The sequence below is a fragment of the Bufo bufo genome, chromosome 1, assembly GCF_905171765.1.
Source record: "Bufo bufo chromosome 1, aBufBuf1.1, whole genome shotgun sequence".
NCBI lineage: Eukaryota > Metazoa > Chordata > Amphibia > Anura > Bufonidae > Bufo > Bufo bufo.
In genome coordinates this window covers 721,393,567-721,413,844 of record NC_053389.1, presented here as the reverse complement: position 1 = coordinate 721,413,844, position 20,278 = coordinate 721,393,567, and the positions used below count along the sequence as shown (strand labels likewise).

Sequence of the window (20,278 nt, the reverse complement as noted above, 5' to 3'; positions counted from 1 at the left end):
AAAAGCCCGGACAACCCCTTTAAGCCAGATGTGCTGCATTTAGCCTCTGAAGAGAGAATGAGGAAGCAGCAATTCTACTTCAGACCCCCGAACATGTCCGGAGGAAAGATGGATGGGGTGAGTTGGATTTTCACATGCCCTGTCCTGTGGCAGACAAGTAACTGCTGGGCACCTTTCACCAGTGATAGACATGTGCAATCTGCCGAGTATGATTGCTTATGGGGGAGTCGGGGGAGATGGACATGCACAGCTTTCCTTTGTATGGCTGGCTCTAGACCTGTGTGTAGGTGTCCTACATAGTTTGTTCTGACACATGCATTACTCATTTCAAAGTCACGTTCGCTGGCCAAGCCCATAAGCCTGGGCAGGATGTATACCTATGTTTTTGTTTCTTTTTAATGGCTTGAAAGCCGCGTACATCCTCATTGACAGATATTTCATCATGGGAGCGGAGGAGCACTTATTTGCATCATCAGGTTTTATCGACTGTTGTGTAGCTTTTTTGAATTGTATTTTTTGCCTATTTTCAGATTCCATGTTGTTGCTTCGAAGGGTCACCTGGAATGTCTGAATGCCGTCCTCCTACATGGGGTCGATCTTACAGCCCCTGATGCTGCAGGTATGTTGTGACTGGGCCTTTAAATGCACCATTAGAGATGACATGTCTGTTCATGTCCTCGAGTGCTAATGGAGCTCAGGCAGTTTTTGGTCTAGCTGGGGTGCAGCTTGCTTTGGCAGATACCTTCCCAACCAACTGGCTTGCAGTTGAGAACAGGCAAGCTAGGTCCTCCCCTAGTCATTTTATTTAAAGGTAATCTGTCACCAGCGACCTCCCTATCAAACATAGACACATAGCTGTGGTTCACCAGGTTAAAACGCTGGTAATATGCAAATTAGGCTTTGGTGCAATGAAGGTGTCACCTTTGCTCTTGTAGCACCCAAGCTCCTCATTTCTGTGACCAGCTCCTCCCTGGCTCCTTTGACTGACAGGGCCAGGCAGCGGCAAAGCAGCAAGGGAGGTGCTGCCACAGAGGAGCAGAGCTTGGGTGCAACAAGAGCAATGGTGACACCCTCATTGCACCATAGACTTTTTCTAAATATGCAAATAAGCATCATAACTCTAAAATGCTGTTTTTTCTTTTGTTGTTCCGGCGCTCCGTTCCAGTCGGATAGAGGGGTCGCTGATGACGGCTGCCCTTTAACTGCTCCTTCTGCCACCCTAGAACTGTTGTATAGCTGGGGCGTGAAAATCCTGCATTTCTCACATGTTATCTTCATCTATTTCTGTTTTCTTTCTACTGTCAGGGAGAAATGCCTTGCATCTGTCAGCAAAGTATGGACACTCCCTTTGTCTGCAGAAGCTTCTGCAGGTAGGTGGCACAGCACCAAGATGGATGATGTGTCTTTCTGTTGGATCTTCTTAGGGAAAGATTTTAATCAAGTTGAAACTACTTAAAGGGAGTCTATTTTCAGTTTCGACCATGATAAACTGCTGACAGCAGTAGCTAGGAGCTGGAGAGAGCAGTACAAACATTGCTTGTAGAACTTTTATTACCAGAAGTAGTGTGAATATGGAGATTTATTCTGCCAGATTCAGCTGCTGCAAGTGCCCAGGGGTGGGGCTTCTCTGTGAATGGCTCAATGCATTGAGTTGTTTCACAGCCCCTCCCCTCTACTGAGTGACAGCTGTATCATCCAATCAAGGCACATCACATCAGGGGAACAAGACCCTGTTCTTAGGATCAGTCAGGGTCTCGTTGGTTTGACCTCTAACAACCAATTCGTTTTCTCCTATTATAACTTCAAAACTTGGCACAAGCCCTTTAAATATTAAAAAATAATTGCATTTGAAACACAAATTGTATGTAGGGTAATGTTTATGGAGGTTTAGGGCTAACTTGTGGATGTTTGCATCGCACCTTGGCCTCCAGTGGTTTTCAATTACCAAGGACAAGACCCCTTTAAAAGTTTACACAGTCTTTCGGCTATACATAGTTAGTGCAGTTGAAACAAAGAGGTCTGTCTAGGAAGTTCAGTCAGGACGCCCGGTATTCTCCACTTAATTATAGACGGTTGTCCACGTAAAACAGGTTAGAAATGCCTCGGGCTGCTCAGCACGGTAATGAAAAAATTACCGTAGGAAACTCCCAAACGAATTATTATAATGTGAAATTTCTTTTTTAATTGAAATTTGCGTTTCGAGTGCACATGGAAGCTACTGGTAAATGTTCTGCAAAGAGGGATCTCCAGCCAATAAGTCTCCATACCATGAAGCACTGCTAAAAACTCTCCTTATACAGCTGGCCTCCTTAAGGAGAGACAGTATCCTGCCTTAGCGTACTTTCACACTTGTGGCAGAGGATTCCGGCAGGCAGTTCCGTCGCAAACGGATGGCGTTTGTCAGGCGGATCGGGATGCGGATCCGTCTGACAAATACATTGAAATACCGGATCCGTCTCTCCGGTGTCATCTGGAAAAAAAATCGCATCTGTTTTGCCAGAACACTTAAAGGGAACCTGTCACCTGTTTTTTTGTGTATAGAGCTGAGGACATGGGTTGCTAGATGGCCGCTAGCACATCCGCAATATCCAGTCCCCATAGCTCTGTGTGCTTTTATTGTGTGAAAAAACGATTTGATACATATGCAAATTAACCTGAGATGAGTCAGAGCTTGAAAATCTAACTCTTCTCTGGTCACACAAGTAAGATATGACAAAAATGCATAATACTTATTGAATTCGTCTGCAAATGAAATTAAAAGTGTAATTTATATGTTATGGGTAACACAATGAACATTTAGAAACGCTCATTGAGGGTAGCATAGTAGAGGTGACAGGTTCCCTTTTAATCCGGCACTAGTACATTTCAATGGAAATTAATGCCGGATCCGGCATTCCGGCAAATGTTAAGGAATTTTGTCCGGAGATGAAACTGCAGCATGCTGCGGTATTTTCTCCGTCCAAAAAACGTAAGAGGGACTGAACTGATGCCTTCTGAACGGAATGCCCTCCATTCAGAATGCATTAGGATAAAACTGATCAGGTTTTTTTCTGGTATTGAGCTCCTGTGACAGGACTTAATACCGGAAAAACAAAAACGCTAGTGTGAAGGTACCCTTAGATACATGTTCTGCAATAGGTCACGTAGGGTTCCACACATTGCAGCAATCCTATGGGCATGATAGTGGGTGCTATGTGACCCTCGTGCCTAGGTAGGATATTAAAGGGCACCTGTCAGCAGATTTGTACCTATGACACTGACTGACCTGTTACATGTGCACTTGGCAGCTGAAGACATCTGTGTTGGTCCCATGTTCATATGTGTCCGCATTGCTGAGGAAAATGATGTTTTACTACATGTAAATGAGCCTCTAGGAGCAACAGGGGCGTTGTCATTACACCTAGAGGCTCTGCTCTCTCTACAACTACCGTGCCCTCTCCATTTTGATTGACGACAGGGCCAGACATTCTCACTGCCTGACCCTGTCAAAGCTCAGACAGCGCGACAGATGCAGAGAGAGCAGAGCCTCTAGGTGTAACGGCAACGCCCCTGTTGCTCCTAGAGGCCAATTTGCATATATTAAAACTTCATTTTTTTTATCAGCAATGTGGGCACATATGAACATGGGACCAACACAGATGTCTTCAGCTGCCAAGCGCACATGTAACAGGTCAGCCAGTGTCATAGGTACAAATCTGCTGACAGGTGCCCTTTACACATTGCTGAATGACACAGACCCTTTAGGTCTATAATGGTTAATATTTTCTGATGAGGGGAAGATCTTTTATGCGAATATGTGAATACAATAATTGTATTTAGTTTTGTGTTTTTATCCCCAGTTTAACTGTCCAACCGAGAATGTGGATCTACAAGGCAGGACAGCGCTGCACGATGCAGGTGAGAGGAGAGTGCTGAAATGTCTGATCAGTGTCTCCCGCCCGTTATCTGTCGCCAATGTCTGAATCTGTGGTGTTTTCTTCTGTGCAGCCATGTCTGATTGCTGTTCCAGTGCGCAGCTTCTGTGCGATCATGGGGCTTCGGTAAATGCCAAAGACTTGGTGAGAATTTCAGCTTTACATTCTACATCGTTACATATAGTAACATAGTACATAAGGCCGAAAAAAGACATCTGTCCATCCAGTTCGGCCTGTCATCCTGCAAGTTGATCCAGAGGAAGGCAAAAAAACCCTGTGAGGTAGAAGCCAATTTTCCTCACTTTAGGGGAATAAAAAATTCCTTCCCGACTCCAATCAGGCAATCGGAATAACTCCCTGGATCAACGACCCCTCTCTAGTAGCTATAGCCTGTAATATTATTACACTCCAGAAATACATCCAGGCCCCACTTGAATTCCTTTATTGTACTCACCATCACCACCTCCTCAGGCAGAGAGTTCCATAGTCTCACCGCTCTTACCGGAAAGATCCTCTTCTATGTTTGTCTACAAACCTTCTTTCCTCCAAACGCAGAGGATGTTTCCTCCATCGTTGATCTGGTTTCCAACACCTCACTCAGTGTTGCGGCTCTGTTTAGTTTTCTGTAAGTCAAGGATTGGAATGGTAGTTACCTCCAGTTTTTCTTTTTCTGTACTCTAGGATGGGAGGACCCCACTGGCATTGGCCACACAGATGTGTCGCCCAGCTATATGCCAACTGCTGATAGAGAAAGGCGCCGATATAAATTCCCGGGACAAACAGAACAAGTAAGTGGTATCTTGAGATTTTAGCATAATTGTGTGTGTATATATTCAAGGAAGAAGGTATGCAACGCAGATCTTAAGCTGAGCTTCTAATGCCACCAGATGTAAGGTAGCTGTCATAAGTTCAACCTTTTATACAGGCCTTGAGACCAGCATCTCATCTGCAGACAGCTGTTTTGAGGTGATTGCCCCTCATCAGTCTCCAGCAAAGAGCACTGGCTTAACTGGGTGAGAAGCCTAGGTCAGGATTTGGGGGATACTAGATCTCCTTATGGAGAGTGCCTGGTCAGTGTGGCATTAGAGGCTCAGCTTGTTAAGAGTTGATTTGCATACCCTCTTCCCAGAATACCAGAGGAGCGTTGCCTGGCCTATAACACTCCTCATGCCGGCTAGCTCCATAAGGGGATAAACAATCCCCCGAATCATGACTTATGACTCTAACCTGGTTGAGCAAGTTTTCTCTGCTGTACACGAAGGCCTCGTTCACGCAGAGCGTTGGGGATTGTGTCAGAATCTGTTCTGGAACGGATTTGCAGTCGCAGAAATTCTGCCACATGTGAAGGCACCCTAATGAAGAGTGATTACCCTGAAACAGCAGATGAGGTGCTGGCTTAATTATCTAAGTCATGTCTCAAGGCCTGTTTAAAAGGTTGCACTTTAACTTATCTGGTAGCATAAGAGGCAGAGCTTGTTAAGAGCTAATTTGCATCCCTTCTTCCCAGAATTCCAGGGGAGCATGTATGGCCTACGAGTCTCCTCATGCTAACTAGTTGCCCTCCATAAGGAGATATAGTATCCCCCTGGTATATGTATTTATTTACTGAGACTTGCTATTGAGGGGCTGTACATGCGTTGATACTTTCTCCATCCCTTAGGACTCCGCTCATGCTGGGCTGTGAGTACGGATGCCGGGAAGCTGTGGAAATCCTGCTGAGAGCAGGGGCTGACGTTACACTGGTCGACTCTTTGGGACATGACTGTACCTATTATAGCAGAATTGGGGACAACCTGGAGATCTTGTCTCTTATCAGGACCGCAGTTGAGAGCTCTCCACGAGGTGATCTTCTCTCTGGTGGTTGTAATTTCTTGCCTATGGGATTATTATCCAGAAGTGTAATCTTAACCTGTTTTGTATATTCCCACAGGGCCAGAACCTGTAAGAAGCATGGTTTCTTTACGCTCTGTGAGTGCTATTGAATTTTTTTTACAAAGCTCATTATATCTGAGTGTAACCTAAAAAGGCTATTCCCTCCTGATAAAGTGATGCCATATCGCTAGCTCAAATCATCATTTTATGATTAGTGATTCTTTGACCTCTGGGACTCCACCAATTAGGAAAATGAAGTGGCTGCAGCACCGCTGTGTTCTCCAATGTTTTTTCACCTGTTTTGCATGACGCTTGGCCACCCACTGTGTGGGGGACATATTACAGTGATATAACATCACTTTGTCGGATTGGAAAACCCCCTTCAAAGAACATTTCATTTTAAAACATTAAAATTACTGAATCACATTCCTCTGCAAAGATTAAACTGGCCACCACATTAAGGCGTTGGGTTTTGCTATCAAGAACAAAAAGTCCTAGTGTTTGTTTCTTCTACACCTTCCTCCCCCTCTTCCTTTGGTAGTGGTGGTAACGCAAAACCTAAAATGTATCTTTTGCTTATGCATTAGAATAATTCCTGTTATTTAGTACACCATGATCCATTTTGGGCAGGGAGCGGTGTAGAGTTTTTCAACTGTTAATGACTGGATGTCCAGGAAAATGTCTGCCCTCTGATCACTAATTTAATTTCCATTTCTTGTTCTGACAAACTCCAGAAACAGTGACGTACATGTGAGTGAATGGCCATAGACACTCTTTATGATAGGTTGAACCTTGTATATTAGGTTTTATTAGTCTGTTAAATTTTGTGTACCTTGAGGATTGTAAAGCAGTGAATCATAAAAGGGGTCCTCTCCACACGAGGGGCGTGGGGGTGTCTGACCATCAGTCCTCAGCTATCCTGAGAACACTGGTTCTCCTAGCCCCCTCTCTGATTGGAGTGGTAGGAGTATGTCTGTCCTCCATTCAATTCTGTCAGGCTGATGGAACACTGCCTGGATGGAATTTTTTTTTTTTTTTGCAGTTTACCTCATGGTGTTACTGCATGTATGTTAAATATATAAAGTCATGATCCATCGTAGCATAATTGCAAGTTTCCTCTTACGGCATGCCAATAACTTGACATTACCCTGTCTCTAGTGCATGAACTCTATCCAAAATGGAATAAATCAGGCAGTTTCCACTCTTCTCTTATTAATGTCAGCCATTTGTTCGTTCCCACACAACCTGTGACTTCCACAAACCATTGACAGTGATGGGACTCTAAGCTGGTCAGATGTTATGGGAGGGAGCTTGCATTTTAGAATAAAAGTCCTACAGTTAATGTGTTTTTGGCATTCTTGCTATGACTGGCACGGTCTATAAATGGTTCTGTGTGTGTCCTTTCCTCAGAAATGGGCAAAGCAGAGTTCCAAGGAAGATTCCTCCGTAAAATCAAAAGATCAGGCACAGGTATGTGTGTGAGCCTGTTATTCCCATTATTGGCAATGATACGTGGACATGCTGAGATGGTAAAATGCTTCAATCCTCTTCACCATTCCTCCTTTAGGACTTAGAAAATGAAAATGAAGATCTCCGTGATAGACTGAGAAAAATACAGCATGAGCACAGAGCACTGCTGGATAAAGTGGGGGGCTTACAGCACCAGCTCGGCCAGGTGGGGTCCAGTGTCTCCCAGTCATTTATAACCGGGCAGATAGACGGCCATCTGAATAAGGCTTCTAGTGTATAATTAGCATTCATTGTCAGGTGTGTGTAAGGCATTTTATAATAGCTTATTAAATTGTCAGTTTATACAGCGTCATGGGTGTGTGTCTATGATGAGATGTGTTCAGAGCAGAAGTACTGTCATGGCATTAACTGTATTGCAAATGCCATTCAGAGATATACTGAAAATGGAGAATTAATGTTACAATACTCTCTTTAACATAGAAAAACAGGAGCAAGAGGGGAATAAAAGCTATGAACAAGTGCACCGGAGACAGGAAATAGCTGGATTGGGGGGGCAGGGTGGACTGTATGCAGGGAACTAGGTGGGGTTTCCAGTTCGGGTCTGTGTCCGAGAGCCGTGAGCAATAAAGAAAAGGAACTGGCCTATTGTATCGTACAAGGAGACTTAAATTTACTTCATATTGCAGGAGCAGATGATGACTGATGACCTGGAGAATGAGGTAGCATTATGTTTGGGGTGTAGAATAAATCATGATACCTTTTTACTTGCACATCACTGAACATTTTTTATATATTTTTTTTTTTCCATCTCCAATATTAAAATATTAGAAAGAGGAGCTGAAGTCACTATTGGAAGCGAAGGAAAAGGAACTTGAGGAGAGCCTGCGAACTATGGAGAACCTGCGAGGGAAACTGAGATATTATGAGGTGAGCTGGTGCTGGCTGGTGGCGAGAATTGATATAGAAGGTTGAATGATCAAGCCTTGCGCTCCATAATTCTGTCTTCAAAAAGTCCACAAAACAGCGACTTTTTGAGGTTACGATCTCAAATATGTTTAGCCTTTTTTTTTTTTTTTTTTCATTTTTACACCACTCTCTCCAGTTTTGAAAAGTGGATGTGGTTATCTATGTTAATGAGTTTCACTCCAGATTTCACCGTAAAAGTCCCAAAGCCATCCCAGTAGGGTTAGATTTAAAGATGCTCCAAATGGTTAGGTTAGGTTTAAAGATGCTCCAAATTTAAGCAAGCAACGTGACATTTTATAAATTTGGCACAAAGTATGGCAAACTGACTTCAAATTTTACACTCAGTCTGTGTGTGTAAATGGTTAATCTGAATCTGACAGGTGTCGGACATGCGGAAGTAAATGTTGTTGTTACATGGATCCTCTGTGTTATTGCAGCTAATTCAGCGTGTATGGCATAGGAGCTTTCTGATCCGCTTGCAATAGCAATGCAGTCCCCAATGAGAGATCTCAGGAACAGTAGTACATGGAGTTGTCTATGGACTAAATTGTAATATTATACACTATTAAACTAATTACAATGTCACACATTAATAACTAATCAATATAATATTATTGATACTTTGGAGAGAGTTCAGAGAAGAGCTACTAAACTGGTACATGGATTGCAGGACAAAACTTACCAGGAAAGATTAAAGGACCTTAACATGTATAGCTTGGAAGAAAGACGAGACAGAGGAGATATGATAGAAACTGCTAAATACATAAAGGGAATCAACAAGGTAAAAGAGGAGAGAATATTTAAAAGAAGAAAAACTGCTACAAGAGGACATATCGCTATTCAGAATAAGTGACTTTTAAAAATACCTTTAATGGTGATACAGTGGGTATAGGTATGTAAATACCGACAGTGAGTACTACAATTTCAAAAGGTTATATATAAATTTCTTTTGACAGGGGAGTAGTAACCCCTAACTGAGAACATGTGCTAGTGATACAAAAACTATTAATAGACTTACGGTGGTTCGAGGATCAAAATCGAAAATTATTATATAAGTACGATAGGGTCTGAGGAAAAAAGGGCAGGGCAGACTGGATGCTTACCCTAAATGCCCTAAATACTGCTCAGCCCAGGGTAACCCCCTGATGGTGGAGGTTCCCTGTCCCCGAACCTATACCTGTCAACTCCCTAGTTTGACCCTAGCCAGGGAATAATGATAGGTAAACAACAATAATATCAAGATATAACAGGGGAAAAGGCAGGTGGCTCAGGTGATCAGAGTCACCACCCGTCCTCTCCGAGATTCAAATAAACATATACAGAAAGAAGGAGTGGGGAGGGATCCAGATACTCAGGAAATCACCAATCCTCTCAGATAAATAATACGCACGTTTTAAAATATGCACATCTTGTTACACAGACCTCAACGCGTTTCACCTGTATAGAATCAGGCTCATCAGGAGGTAGGTAGAAAAGGACAGAGTCCAGTAAAGATACAGATGTGACCAATGATAGCGTTAATATAGATGGAACGATACTTAGCTATAGATGTTCATAGGAGGAGGCGTAGATATAGTATTACCAGATGGCAAGATAGCTACATCAATACGTGATACCTGAAAAAAGTGTATATACAAAGGGACACTTCAGTATATATTAACATTACTCACAGCTCTATAAATAACTCTTGCAGATTCAAGTAGCATAAAGAACTTACATGGTGTTGATGCTGGCCATTGGCTCCCCCAGTAGCCTGCTTTGGGCCCAGGTGGAGTGCAAGTGGAAATAAAACCCATTTATAGGGTCTGATAAATGCGTCCGGACGCCGGAAACCACTTCCGGTCTCCTGGAGCGCACGGAAACCACTTCCGGCCTGCGGAAGTCCTGTGCGTTCCACCATGCGCTCCAGGAGACCGGAAGTGTTTTCTGACGTCCGGACGCATTTTTTAGACATCATAAATGGATATTTATCTCTACTGGCACTCCACCCGGGCCCTCAGCTTATACCTACTGGCCCCTTTATTAATCCCCATGCGTTCACTTCTGCATGGTTAACATGGCCCTTGTTATCTTCCGGTGCCGGCATCGGGCCCTATGCGGCTCACGATGCGTTCCATGGCACCGGAAGTGACGCTGGCCGGAAGCTTGGTGCGTTTCACCATGCGCTCCAGGAGACCGGAAGTGGTTTCCGGCGTCCGGACGCATTTATCAGACCCTATAAATGGGTTTTATTTCCACTTGCACTCCACCTGGGCCCAAAGCAGGCTACTGGGGGAGCCAATGGCCAGCATCAACACCATGTAAGTTCTTTATGCTACTTGAATCTGCAAGAGTTATTTATAGAGCTGTGAGTAATGTTAATCTATACTGAAGTGTCCCTTTTGTATATACACTTTTTTCAGGTATCACGTATTGATGTAGCTATCTTGCCATCTGGTAATACTATATCTACGCCTCCTCCTATGAACATCTATAGCTAAGTATCGTTCCATCTATATTAACGCTATCATTGGTCACATCTGTATCTTTACTGGACTCTGTCCTTTTCTACCTACCTCCTGATGAGCCTGATTCTATACAGGTGAAACGCGTTGAGGTCTGTGTAACAAGATGTGCATATTTTAAAACGTGCGTATTATTTATCTGAGAGGATTGGTGATTTCCTGAGTATCTGGATCCCTCCCCACTCCTTCTTTCTGTATATGTTTATTTGAATCTCGGAGAGGACGGGTGGTGACTCTGATCACCTGAGCCACCTGCCTTTTCCCCTGTTATATCTTGATATTATTGTTGTTTACCTATCATTATTCCCTGGCTAGGGTCAAACTAGGGAGTTGACAGGTATAGGTTCGGGGACAGGGAACCTCCACCATCAGGGGGTTACCCTGGGCTGAGCAGTATTTAGGGCATTTAGGGTAAGCATCCAGTCTGCCCTGCCCTTTTTTCCTCAGACCCTATCGTACTTATATAATAATTTTCAATTTTGATCCTCGAACCACCGTAAGTCTATTAATAGTTTTTGTATCACTAGCACATGTTCTCAGTTAGGGGTTACTACTCCCCTGTCAAAAGAAATTTATATATAACCTTTTGAAATTGTAGTACTCACTGTCGGTATTTACATACCTATACCCACTGTATCACCATTAAAGGTATTTTTAAAAGTCACTTATTCTGAATAGCGATATACTCAAAAACCCACGTGACAATATTAATCTAATAATAATCTAAACATTAGGCATTTTTTTTGTTTGAATACAAGAGGACATAGTTTTAAATTAGAGGGGCAAAGGTTTAAAAGTAATATCAGGAAGTATTACTTTACTGAGAGAGTAGTGGATGCATGGAATAGCCTTCCTGCAGAAGTGGTAGCTGCAAATACAGTGAAGGAGTTTAAGCATGCATGGGATAGGCATAAGGCCATCCTTCATATAAGATAGGGCCAGGGGCTATTCATAGTATTCAGTATATTGGGCAGACTAGATGGGCCAAATGGTTCTCATCTGCCGACAGTCTGTTTTCTATAACAAAGCTGATCATTTTGGTATCGTAGGCAGAGGTCAGCCTTTTTTATTTACCATTTTCTAAGCTGGTAATAGGACCAGCTAGGTCAGATGGCTGTGGGAAAGGCAATGGTAGTTAAGAGGTATAAATCTAAAAGGGCAAACTTAAAAAATGGTATTTAACTGACAGGTTTTTCTAACTTTGTTCCAGCAGAAAAATTCCTCTGCCCCTAACAGCCCTTTCAGCAATGGTGAGTATTTGCTTGTACGCCCAGCATACTGGTAGTCCTCATGTAATCCTCCTTCTCTAATTCTTTATTTGTGTTCTAGGTAGAGAAGACCTAGTAATGAAGCAAAATCTTGTTCTTAGCGCTGATCCACAGGTGAGGAGTGAAGGAAGGAATGTTTAATGACAACTGTTTGTTTTCTGACAGCATAATGGTAGTCCTTGGAAATGTGTTAAAAAAAAAACTGGAGTGGGATAAATGGTAGTCATTATGTAATCATGCCCTTTTACAGAGGTTCTCCGGGCTATCCTGAGGATAGGTCATCAATATTAAAAGCCCGGAGAACCCCTTTAAGTTTAGATGGACTCAGCCTCCTGGTTACAATATATAGCTTGTATATTACAGCCAATTTCATACAAAGATGTTATGCTGGAGTTGGGAGATATTTGATTTATTAGCTAGATACTTCACAATTTTTATTCCTTAATCGTTCTTTTTCGATTGCTTAATTTTTAAAGGATTTTGATTGGAACCTACAGTGCTTCTTGTAGTTATCCTTCCACATTATTCATTAAAGTGGTTGTCCAGCTTTTACTAAACAATGGATTATCCTAAGGATAGGCCATCATTAGCTGATTGGCAGGAGTCCCAACACCCCACATCCGAACTGGGTGTAGCTCTGGTGCTGGAAGTCTGCAAAAAAAAAAAAGGGGTCAGTCAGCACCTCCCAGTGTGCAGGTGCACGCTGCCATGGCAAAGACCTAGAGGAAAAAAAAGAGACAATGCAGCAGCACTCTGCAAATCTGATTTGCAGAGTGCTGCTTCATTGTCTCTTTTTTTCCTCTGGTGCTGGAAGTACATAGGGCTGTGATCTGTGTAGTAGACAGTTGATCACTGCAGCACTGCTCCTATTGACTTTCAGCACAGCTATCAACAAGGATGCGAAGTGTTAGACCGCCACCAATCGGCTAATAATGGCCTATCCTGAGGATAGGCCATCACTTAGTAAAAGCTGGACAACCCCTTTTTTTGCTGGCCACACAAGTGATAAAAGTTGGCCAGAAAGATTCGACCGACTGCCGTTTGAAAAACTATCATGAACAACTATTTTCAATGGCCAATGGCAAACTCTTGTCTGCCAAAAATGCAATTTGCTATGCTAGAAAATTCTCTGATGTAGTCACACGAAACTGCATTTTTATGGCATGATTTGCTGAATTTGGCCGATCATTTTCCATTGTTCTCAAGGACAAGGGAGTCATTTTTTTTTATTTTTTAAACTGACTCCCAAGTCACAGTTTTTAGTCTGTTGCTGGTGGGATTATTTGTACACGGCTACTATTTGACAGATAAATGATAAGTTGTGTGACAACTTTTGTTTACTTTTATATGAAATTAATGAATATCCCTCATGGTAATTAATTTATCAAAATGACAATTCTTAATGGTTTTAGATGCCTTTTCCGACGCGTCCAAAAATGTACTTTTTATGCAACAGAGCACCAGAAAATGTGCCAGTCTAGAGGTGCACAAGATTTGGCATGTGACATCACCACTTTGATAAATCCGGCAGAGTTTTAGACTGTGGTCTAAGGTTACACTATCTATTAGACAGTATAAATGAGTGTTGGCCACTGTATTTACACGTTGTATCTCTATTACTCTTTTAGCTTGCAGCTCACCTGCCGGCCAGGTCTCAGCTGCGACCTCTGGAACTTCCTGGGGAAAATGCTGACCAGCGCCACGAAATAGAAACCATCCGCAGATACTATGAAATGGCCAGGGAGGAGACGTTGAGGCTGCAGCAGGAGCTTTCAAGGAGATCTTCAGAGTGTGTAGCTCTAGTATCTGAGAGAGATCGGATTAAAGCTGATTCAGACAAGCAGATCCGTCAGCTAGAAGAAGCGCTGCGTGATGTCCAGAAGCGCATGCTGGACTCTGAAAGTAAAGTGAAGCAGATGCAAACACATTTCCTGGCACTGAAAGATCACCTAACGCAAGAAGCTCTGAATGGCTCCTCTCGTGCAGAGGAATTACAGGAACAGCTGAGAGAGATGAAAAGCAAATATGAAGGCGCATCTGCTGAAGTTGGGAAGCTACGCAACCAGCTGCGGCACAATGAGCTTCTGGTGCAGGAGCTGCGCAGAGAAGATGGACGCATGCGTAAGGAGAATCGGTGCCTACAGGATGGGCTAGCTGTGTGTGAGGAAGAAAAAGAACGCGCAGAACGAAGGGCCCAGGAGGCTGGAGAGCAACTGGCTCTTGCTGTCACCACAGACAAGTTTGAGAACATGAGATGTCTTCTGACAAATGACGTAAATGAAAAGTCACGGAGCTTGGAAGAGGCTAAGCAGGAGCTGACCAAGGTTAGGGATGATCTTGAAAATGCTAATAAAGAAAAGAGGAGGTCAGAGGCAAAGTGGGACATGCTCAAGAAGGAGTTGGATGAACTTAAGGTAAAGAATAGCATTCTCAGTAGGGAAGCTGAAAAGCTGCAGACTGAGAAGATTCTTCTGCAAAGACAAATTGAAGAGTTAAAAGGAGAGCTAAGAAGTCAACATGTCCCAGCACAACTGCACGCAGAGACCAAGAGAGCCTGCGAGGAAACCATTGCTCTCCTGAGTCAGAAATTAGCAGAGTCTGAGGCAAGTCACAGGAAGGCAGAGCAGGAGCAGGGGAGGTTGCTAGAGGAGAGGAAAACATTGAAGGAGGGTATGATGCTTCTCCAGTCATCCACTACACCTCGAGAAGAGCATGAGAAAAATATGAATGATAAGCAGCTACGGATCAGAGAACTGGAGAAGCAGCTGGCAGACATGTCAAAGAAATGTGAAGAGGCGGCAAAGAAAGCAAACGCTTTTCTGGCAGAAAATGTTAATCTACGAGAAAACCACATACCCCTGACTACACATTTGCAGACTTCGGCTTCACTGACTGCAGAGTTAGAGAAATCTAAAGTCGAGGTGGCCTCGATCAGGAAACAGCTGGAAAGTGAGACAAAAGACATGACAATGGTCCGGACAGAGCTAGAGAGACTTGTTGCTAAGCAAACAGCGTTGCAAGCACAGCTCGACAGAGAGTCTGCACTGAAGTCTGACTTGCAGAAACAGCTGAAGAATGAGGTTGCAAAGCAAACTGAAATGCAAGAAAAGCTGAAGTGTGAGACGGAGAAGAGTGCAGAATTGCGTGATCAAGCAGCCAAGGAGGCCACTACCCGAGCAGAATTGCAGACACTGCTGCAGAATACGAAGAAACAGTTGGGTTCTGATTATGTGACGCAAAAGGAACATGCTGAGAAAGTGGCAGAGCTGCAGAAATGCAACAAACAGATTGAGCAACAGTATTTGCAGGCACATGCCAGTTATAAGCGGGAAAAAGAGGAGGCTGGGAAGCTACAGGCAGCGCTCAAAGAACAGAGAGCCGAATTAGACACATTGCAGCACTGCATTACTGAAAAATATGCTCCTCTGACCAGCATCAGGGAAAAGGAGAAAGACTTCCAGACAATAAGGAATGAGATGGAGTCTGAGCTACAGAAACAACATCTCATAACTCAGGCAACACGAGATGATCTCTCCAAGCAGAAGCAGGAAACTTTAAATCTTAAGAAAGACCTAGAGATTGCGGAACGTAGCCTTGCTGAAGAACGTATGTCTCGAAAGGGAGAAGAAAGTGCAATGCTTGCTGAGTTGGAGGAACTGCGATGCTGCTTACAGCAGTTACAGAAGTCACAGAAAGACTCCAAAGAGATACATGTTGCGTTGCAGAAAGATAATCTCGAGGCCACAATGAAACTCAAGGAAATGCAGGAAAGTCTCAGCAGTCAATACATTCCTATAGAAAGACATAATGACTTGCAATCCACATTGAAGAACACTAAGGCAATTCTAGAGGCTGAGCTTGAAGCCAAAGTAAACTTATTTGAGAAGATGCAAGAAAAAGTCCGAAACTTAGAACAAGAACTGGAGAACCTGAAAGCCGGTTCTGTTTCCAACACCCAGCACGCCAAAGAAAAGGAGGTCTGGCAGAGGAGTGCTGCAGCAGCAGAACTGAAGTTAAGGGAAAAAGAGGAGAAATGGCGGACGGCTGAGCAGGAGATGAATAGACTTCATGAGGAATTAAAGAAGGCACATCAAAATCTAGAAGAACTGGAGCGTTACAGCAATAGGGAAAAATCCGATTTTAGTGTGATTAGGACAGCTCTTGAACAGAGAGTGGCTCAGCTTGAGGAGGCCAGCAACAGGTTCAGAGAGGACAGCAAACGAGCAGCTCAGGACCTTCAAGAGGCTCTGCGTCAGAGCGAGAAGTTAAGGCAAAAGAGCAGCAGTCAAGAACAAGAGATCGGTAAACTCATGGAGAGGCACAAACAATCGTTGTCTACAATCGAGGGACTGAAGGAGAACATCCAGCGATCAGCAGAAGATCTGGAAAGCAAAGACAAGCAGGTGAGGAAGGAAATTTCTAGGCATATTATATGTTCCTATTAAAGTATACACTTGCTATGCTAGGAGCACATAGTAGTGATGTTAAATGTACGTCAAATGGTTTCCGAGGTAATGGAGTCAATACATTTTTACATGTATCGCTTACGATATCCTGTTAAAATTATGAAAACCTTTATGGGAAAAAAAATTATAAAATGTTAAAATGAATATTAAATTGCAAGAGTTTGATGTTCTGTTTCTTCCCCTGTGGCCAGATCCAATCTCTCCTTAATGATGTGGACAGGTTGAAGCACAGTTTGTCCCTGCTCCCTGAGAAGATGCAGTCTGAGGAGGCCCTGCAGAATCAGATCAGGTCTCTACAGTGCCAATTAGACGTAAGTTCTATAATATGACTCTTATCATTAAATCTCATAGTAAAATGGATAGCCTGCTTTGAAAAATCCCTACATGTTAGTGGGGCCTCTTTACAATAAACAGATTCCAAAGTGTTCCCCCTGCTGGGACCCCAGCAACCAGCTGTAATTTGTAGGGAGTAAGTGTTTAATTTTCCTGGAGCACCACCACAGGAGAAATTAAGCATTACACATTGCCCATTCAGCTAAGGCTACTTTCACACTAGCTTTTTTTGCGGATCCGTCATGGATCTGCAAAAACGCTTCCGTTACAATAATACAACCGCATGCATCCGTCATGAACGGATCCGGTTGCATTATGTCATCCATCATGAACTCCATTTAAAGTCAATGTGGACGGATCCGTTTTCTATTGTGTCCGAGAAAACGGATCCGTCCCCATTGACTTACATTGTGTGCCAGGCCGTTTGGCTCAGCTTCGTCAGGCGAACAGCAAAAAAAACGCTGCAGGCAGCGTTTTGGTGTCCGCCTCCAGAGCGGAATGGTGACTGAACGGAGGCAAAACTGATGCATTCTGAGCGGATCCTTTTCCATTCAGAATACATTAGGGCAAAACTGATCCGTTTTGGACCACTTTTAAGAGCCCTGAACGGATCTCGCAAACGGAAAGCCAAAACGCCAGTGTGAAAGTAGCCTAAATAAGGCAGAGTGAGAGAAGCTCTTTGTAACTGCTCTCCACTGTGGCCAAGGGATGGGGATTTTGAAAGAAGACTATCCCCCGGCCCGCCCGCCACCTCTAATTACTCAGATTTCCCCGGCTGGTTTTTGTAACTCACAAATACAATGGTTAAAACATTTATTTATTTTTTATATATTTTTGGTCAGCTTTACATGTTCTTGTGTCTAGTAGCTTCTTCTATCTGTAATCCTTATGTCACCATAATTATTTGTTACAGGAGACGCATCGGAGACACCAGGAGATTATTTCCATCTATCGTGCACATCTTCTGAATGCGGTGCAGGTAAGCAGAGGAAACAGATTATAATGTGTTCCTTGTGTCCGTGTCACATAGTAAAATGGAAACCTTGCTTACATATTATGTGTCAGGCATGCATTATATTGTGTGACATACAGTCCTTTGAGTTACTGATGATAAAGCATTGTTGTTTTTTTTTTTTCACAGGGTCATATGGATGCAGATGTACAAGATGCATTACTACAGATCATACACATGCGACAAGAACTTGTCTGCTGATATCCCATCAATGAACAGTCTATGATTTGGTGGGGTAGTGGGCAATAAAGCTATTGCAGGACACCTTACACATTATAATCATGGTGGAAGTTGATACCCACACACTGCATACACAAGTGTGGAATGAGATATACACTGGATAGGGGCTGGAAAGTTAACGTATGTAATAAGAGAAGTATGAATACGATAGAGAAAAGGGAAAGTGAGGTAGGAGGATGTGAACGTTAGATTTTGAGAGGGTAATGGCAATGTTGGTTGTGAAGGAACATGGAAGTGGCCAATCAAAGTTGATAGAAGATGAGACCTAAGGATATGAAGAAAGACGAGCAAGTGTCAAAGATGGAAGATATGTTGTAAGTGTCGAATAAGAGAGACTGAGTACTGGGCTCTGGTGAGGCAGAGTGTGGACACTGGCAGGCTGGATAGTAATGTAGTGGAAAATACAAGGCAATGTGAATAATTTTATATGTATTACAGCAGCAACTAAATAAGTCTTAGGGGCCTGTGAAGTTGAAAATGGAGGTTCCCGCTGAAAGGCTTCTTATAGTGTTTGAAAGACTATGTGCAACTTTTAAGCACCAGTTTAGATATAATCTGCATAAAAAGTTCAGTAACTCTGTGAATACTTTCCATAACTTTTCGTGTACTGGTCCCAAATTCCAGCCTGTGGTATTCTCCAGATCGTCCTTCCCCAGCAGCTTTAATGAGCTCCTGATAATGCCGTGGGACAGTCTGCTTCTCCTACATCAGATTTCTGTACAGTACATGGTGCCATTACCAGCTCATTTTGTGCACATTGTGCCAGCACTGAATGATTTGAGATTGAAGTTCTGAAGCCGGCCATGTTGTGAATGCTACCCTGGATTCAGGCAGTGATCTGCATTGGTTGTACAGGATTAGAAAAATGTCTGCTTAAATGATGCCATACCTGTCCACAGATTGTGTATAGTACTGCAGCTTAGCACCGTTCATTTCATGTCAGTGAGACTGAGCTGCAGGTTAAGACCCAACCACAACTGGAAGAAAGGAGCTGTGTTTTTCTAATCCAGTACAACCCCTTTAAGTAAGGCACCGCATTTACAGGGTTATTTAACTTTTTTATCTAGGTAATTTTTCTTTTTTTCTTAAAGGCTTTGTTCCATCTTGCCGGCCTTAGGTAGCTGGGTTTACGGAAACGGCCTTAGGTGGCTGGGTTTACGGAAACGGCCTTAGGTGGCTGGGTTTACGGAAACAGCCAAGCTGTCCGGCGCTCCTATTCACTACAATGGAAGCTACGGAAACAGCTGTTTCTGTAAGCCCGGCCTTGTAAGGTCAGCAATCTGTCATGTCTCCTATCTGCCTGTGTTAGCTGAGACATTTGACTAGAAATCAATGGATCTGAAAAATAGAAACTGTATAAATTTGAGGTTGATTAAAGAAGTTACGTTAGAGACTTGTAAGGATGTCGTTTAGCAGAGCAGCATGTTCAGTTACCTTTCTGTCACCCAAGGTATGGACTTGGCTGGCCAGGTTCAGAATCTACGCTTTTTAAAGAGACGTTAGATCTTCTTATGCCAGTTTACACTTTCCAATATACGTTTACACTCCCAGTATATAGAGATAGATATATTTATATATATATATATTTTGTATGGATATTTTGATTCACGTGCCTGTTCTGTGGAATCGGTCAGCTGGCCTGAACTCTGTTCCATGTGATCTTACTATGTAGTATATAGTCCTTGGGGTGGCAAAGCTTTATCGTGTAGACTTATCAGCTTGGTGCTTGTTCTGTTTTTTTAGTTTAGGTAATAACCGTGTCTTCAGTTATACGCAGGGTTTGGACTGTGTGGTGTCCACAACTATGCTTATCTACACTCCTTTGAGATATACTACAAGTTTATGTGTTCATTGGTTCCGAACTGGATTAATATATAAATTATAATAAACTTAGTTTGTGGGGAAATTCCTGTTGTTTGGTTTTCTGTCCATGTGCATTGCACAAAACATGTACAGCGCCTCACATCCCATCCTTTAGTTATTCAGCATTCTATCACCTAAAGCCCCATTCACACACCTGTGTTCGACAGACGTGTTCTGTACGTGTTCTCCACAGACAGCACACATCCCCATTCATTTCAATGCGTGTATTCAGACATCAGTGTTTTAGCACGGATGCATCACTGACCACCTTCTCACGGATTTGAACATGGACGTGTGAATGAAACTTAACTCTGGAAATGATCCTATCTCTAAATGGGGCAAAGGTTGAAATTACCAGCAGATTCAATAT

At 43.0% G+C, this 20,278-nt stretch overlaps 1 protein-coding gene across 5 annotated transcripts in view; it reads left to right on the top strand.

Annotated features, from left to right (window-relative positions):
* UACA (uveal autoantigen with coiled-coil domains and ankyrin repeats) overlaps window positions 1–19,951 on the top strand; it is an 89,150-nt gene extending 69,199 nt beyond the window's left edge. For 2 of the 5 annotated variants that reach the window (XM_040414345.1, XM_040414347.1), the window contains exons 3-20: window positions 531–619; window positions 1,306–1,370; window positions 3,840–3,897; window positions 3,988–4,058; window positions 4,596–4,702; window positions 5,575–5,756; window positions 5,845–5,882; window positions 7,197–7,256; window positions 7,354–7,461; window positions 7,943–7,975; window positions 8,085–8,183; window positions 11,937–11,976; window positions 12,056–12,108; window positions 13,623–16,397; window positions 16,652–16,771; window positions 17,707–17,772; window positions 17,935–19,162; window positions 19,219–19,951. In XM_040414345.1, the coding sequence (XP_040270279.1) occupies window positions 531–619; window positions 1,306–1,370; window positions 3,840–3,897; window positions 3,988–4,058; window positions 4,596–4,702; window positions 5,575–5,756; window positions 5,845–5,882; window positions 7,197–7,256; window positions 7,354–7,461; window positions 7,943–7,975; window positions 8,085–8,183; window positions 11,937–11,976; window positions 12,056–12,108; window positions 13,623–16,397; window positions 16,652–16,771; window positions 17,707–17,772; window positions 17,935–18,006 (4,036 nt within the window). In that variant the 3' untranslated portion in view covers window positions 18,007–19,162; window positions 19,219–19,951. The remainder of the gene's footprint in view (window positions 1–530; window positions 620–1,305; window positions 1,371–3,839; window positions 3,898–3,987; window positions 4,059–4,595; window positions 4,703–5,574; window positions 5,757–5,844; window positions 5,883–7,196; window positions 7,257–7,353; window positions 7,462–7,942; window positions 7,976–8,084; window positions 8,184–11,936; window positions 11,977–12,055; window positions 12,109–13,622; window positions 16,398–16,651; window positions 16,772–17,706; window positions 17,773–17,934; window positions 19,163–19,218) is intronic. The other 3 variants (XM_040414346.1, XM_040414349.1, XM_040414348.1) reach the window with 3 other exon arrangements.
* The last annotated feature ends 327 nt before the right edge of the window (window positions 19,952–20,278 follow it).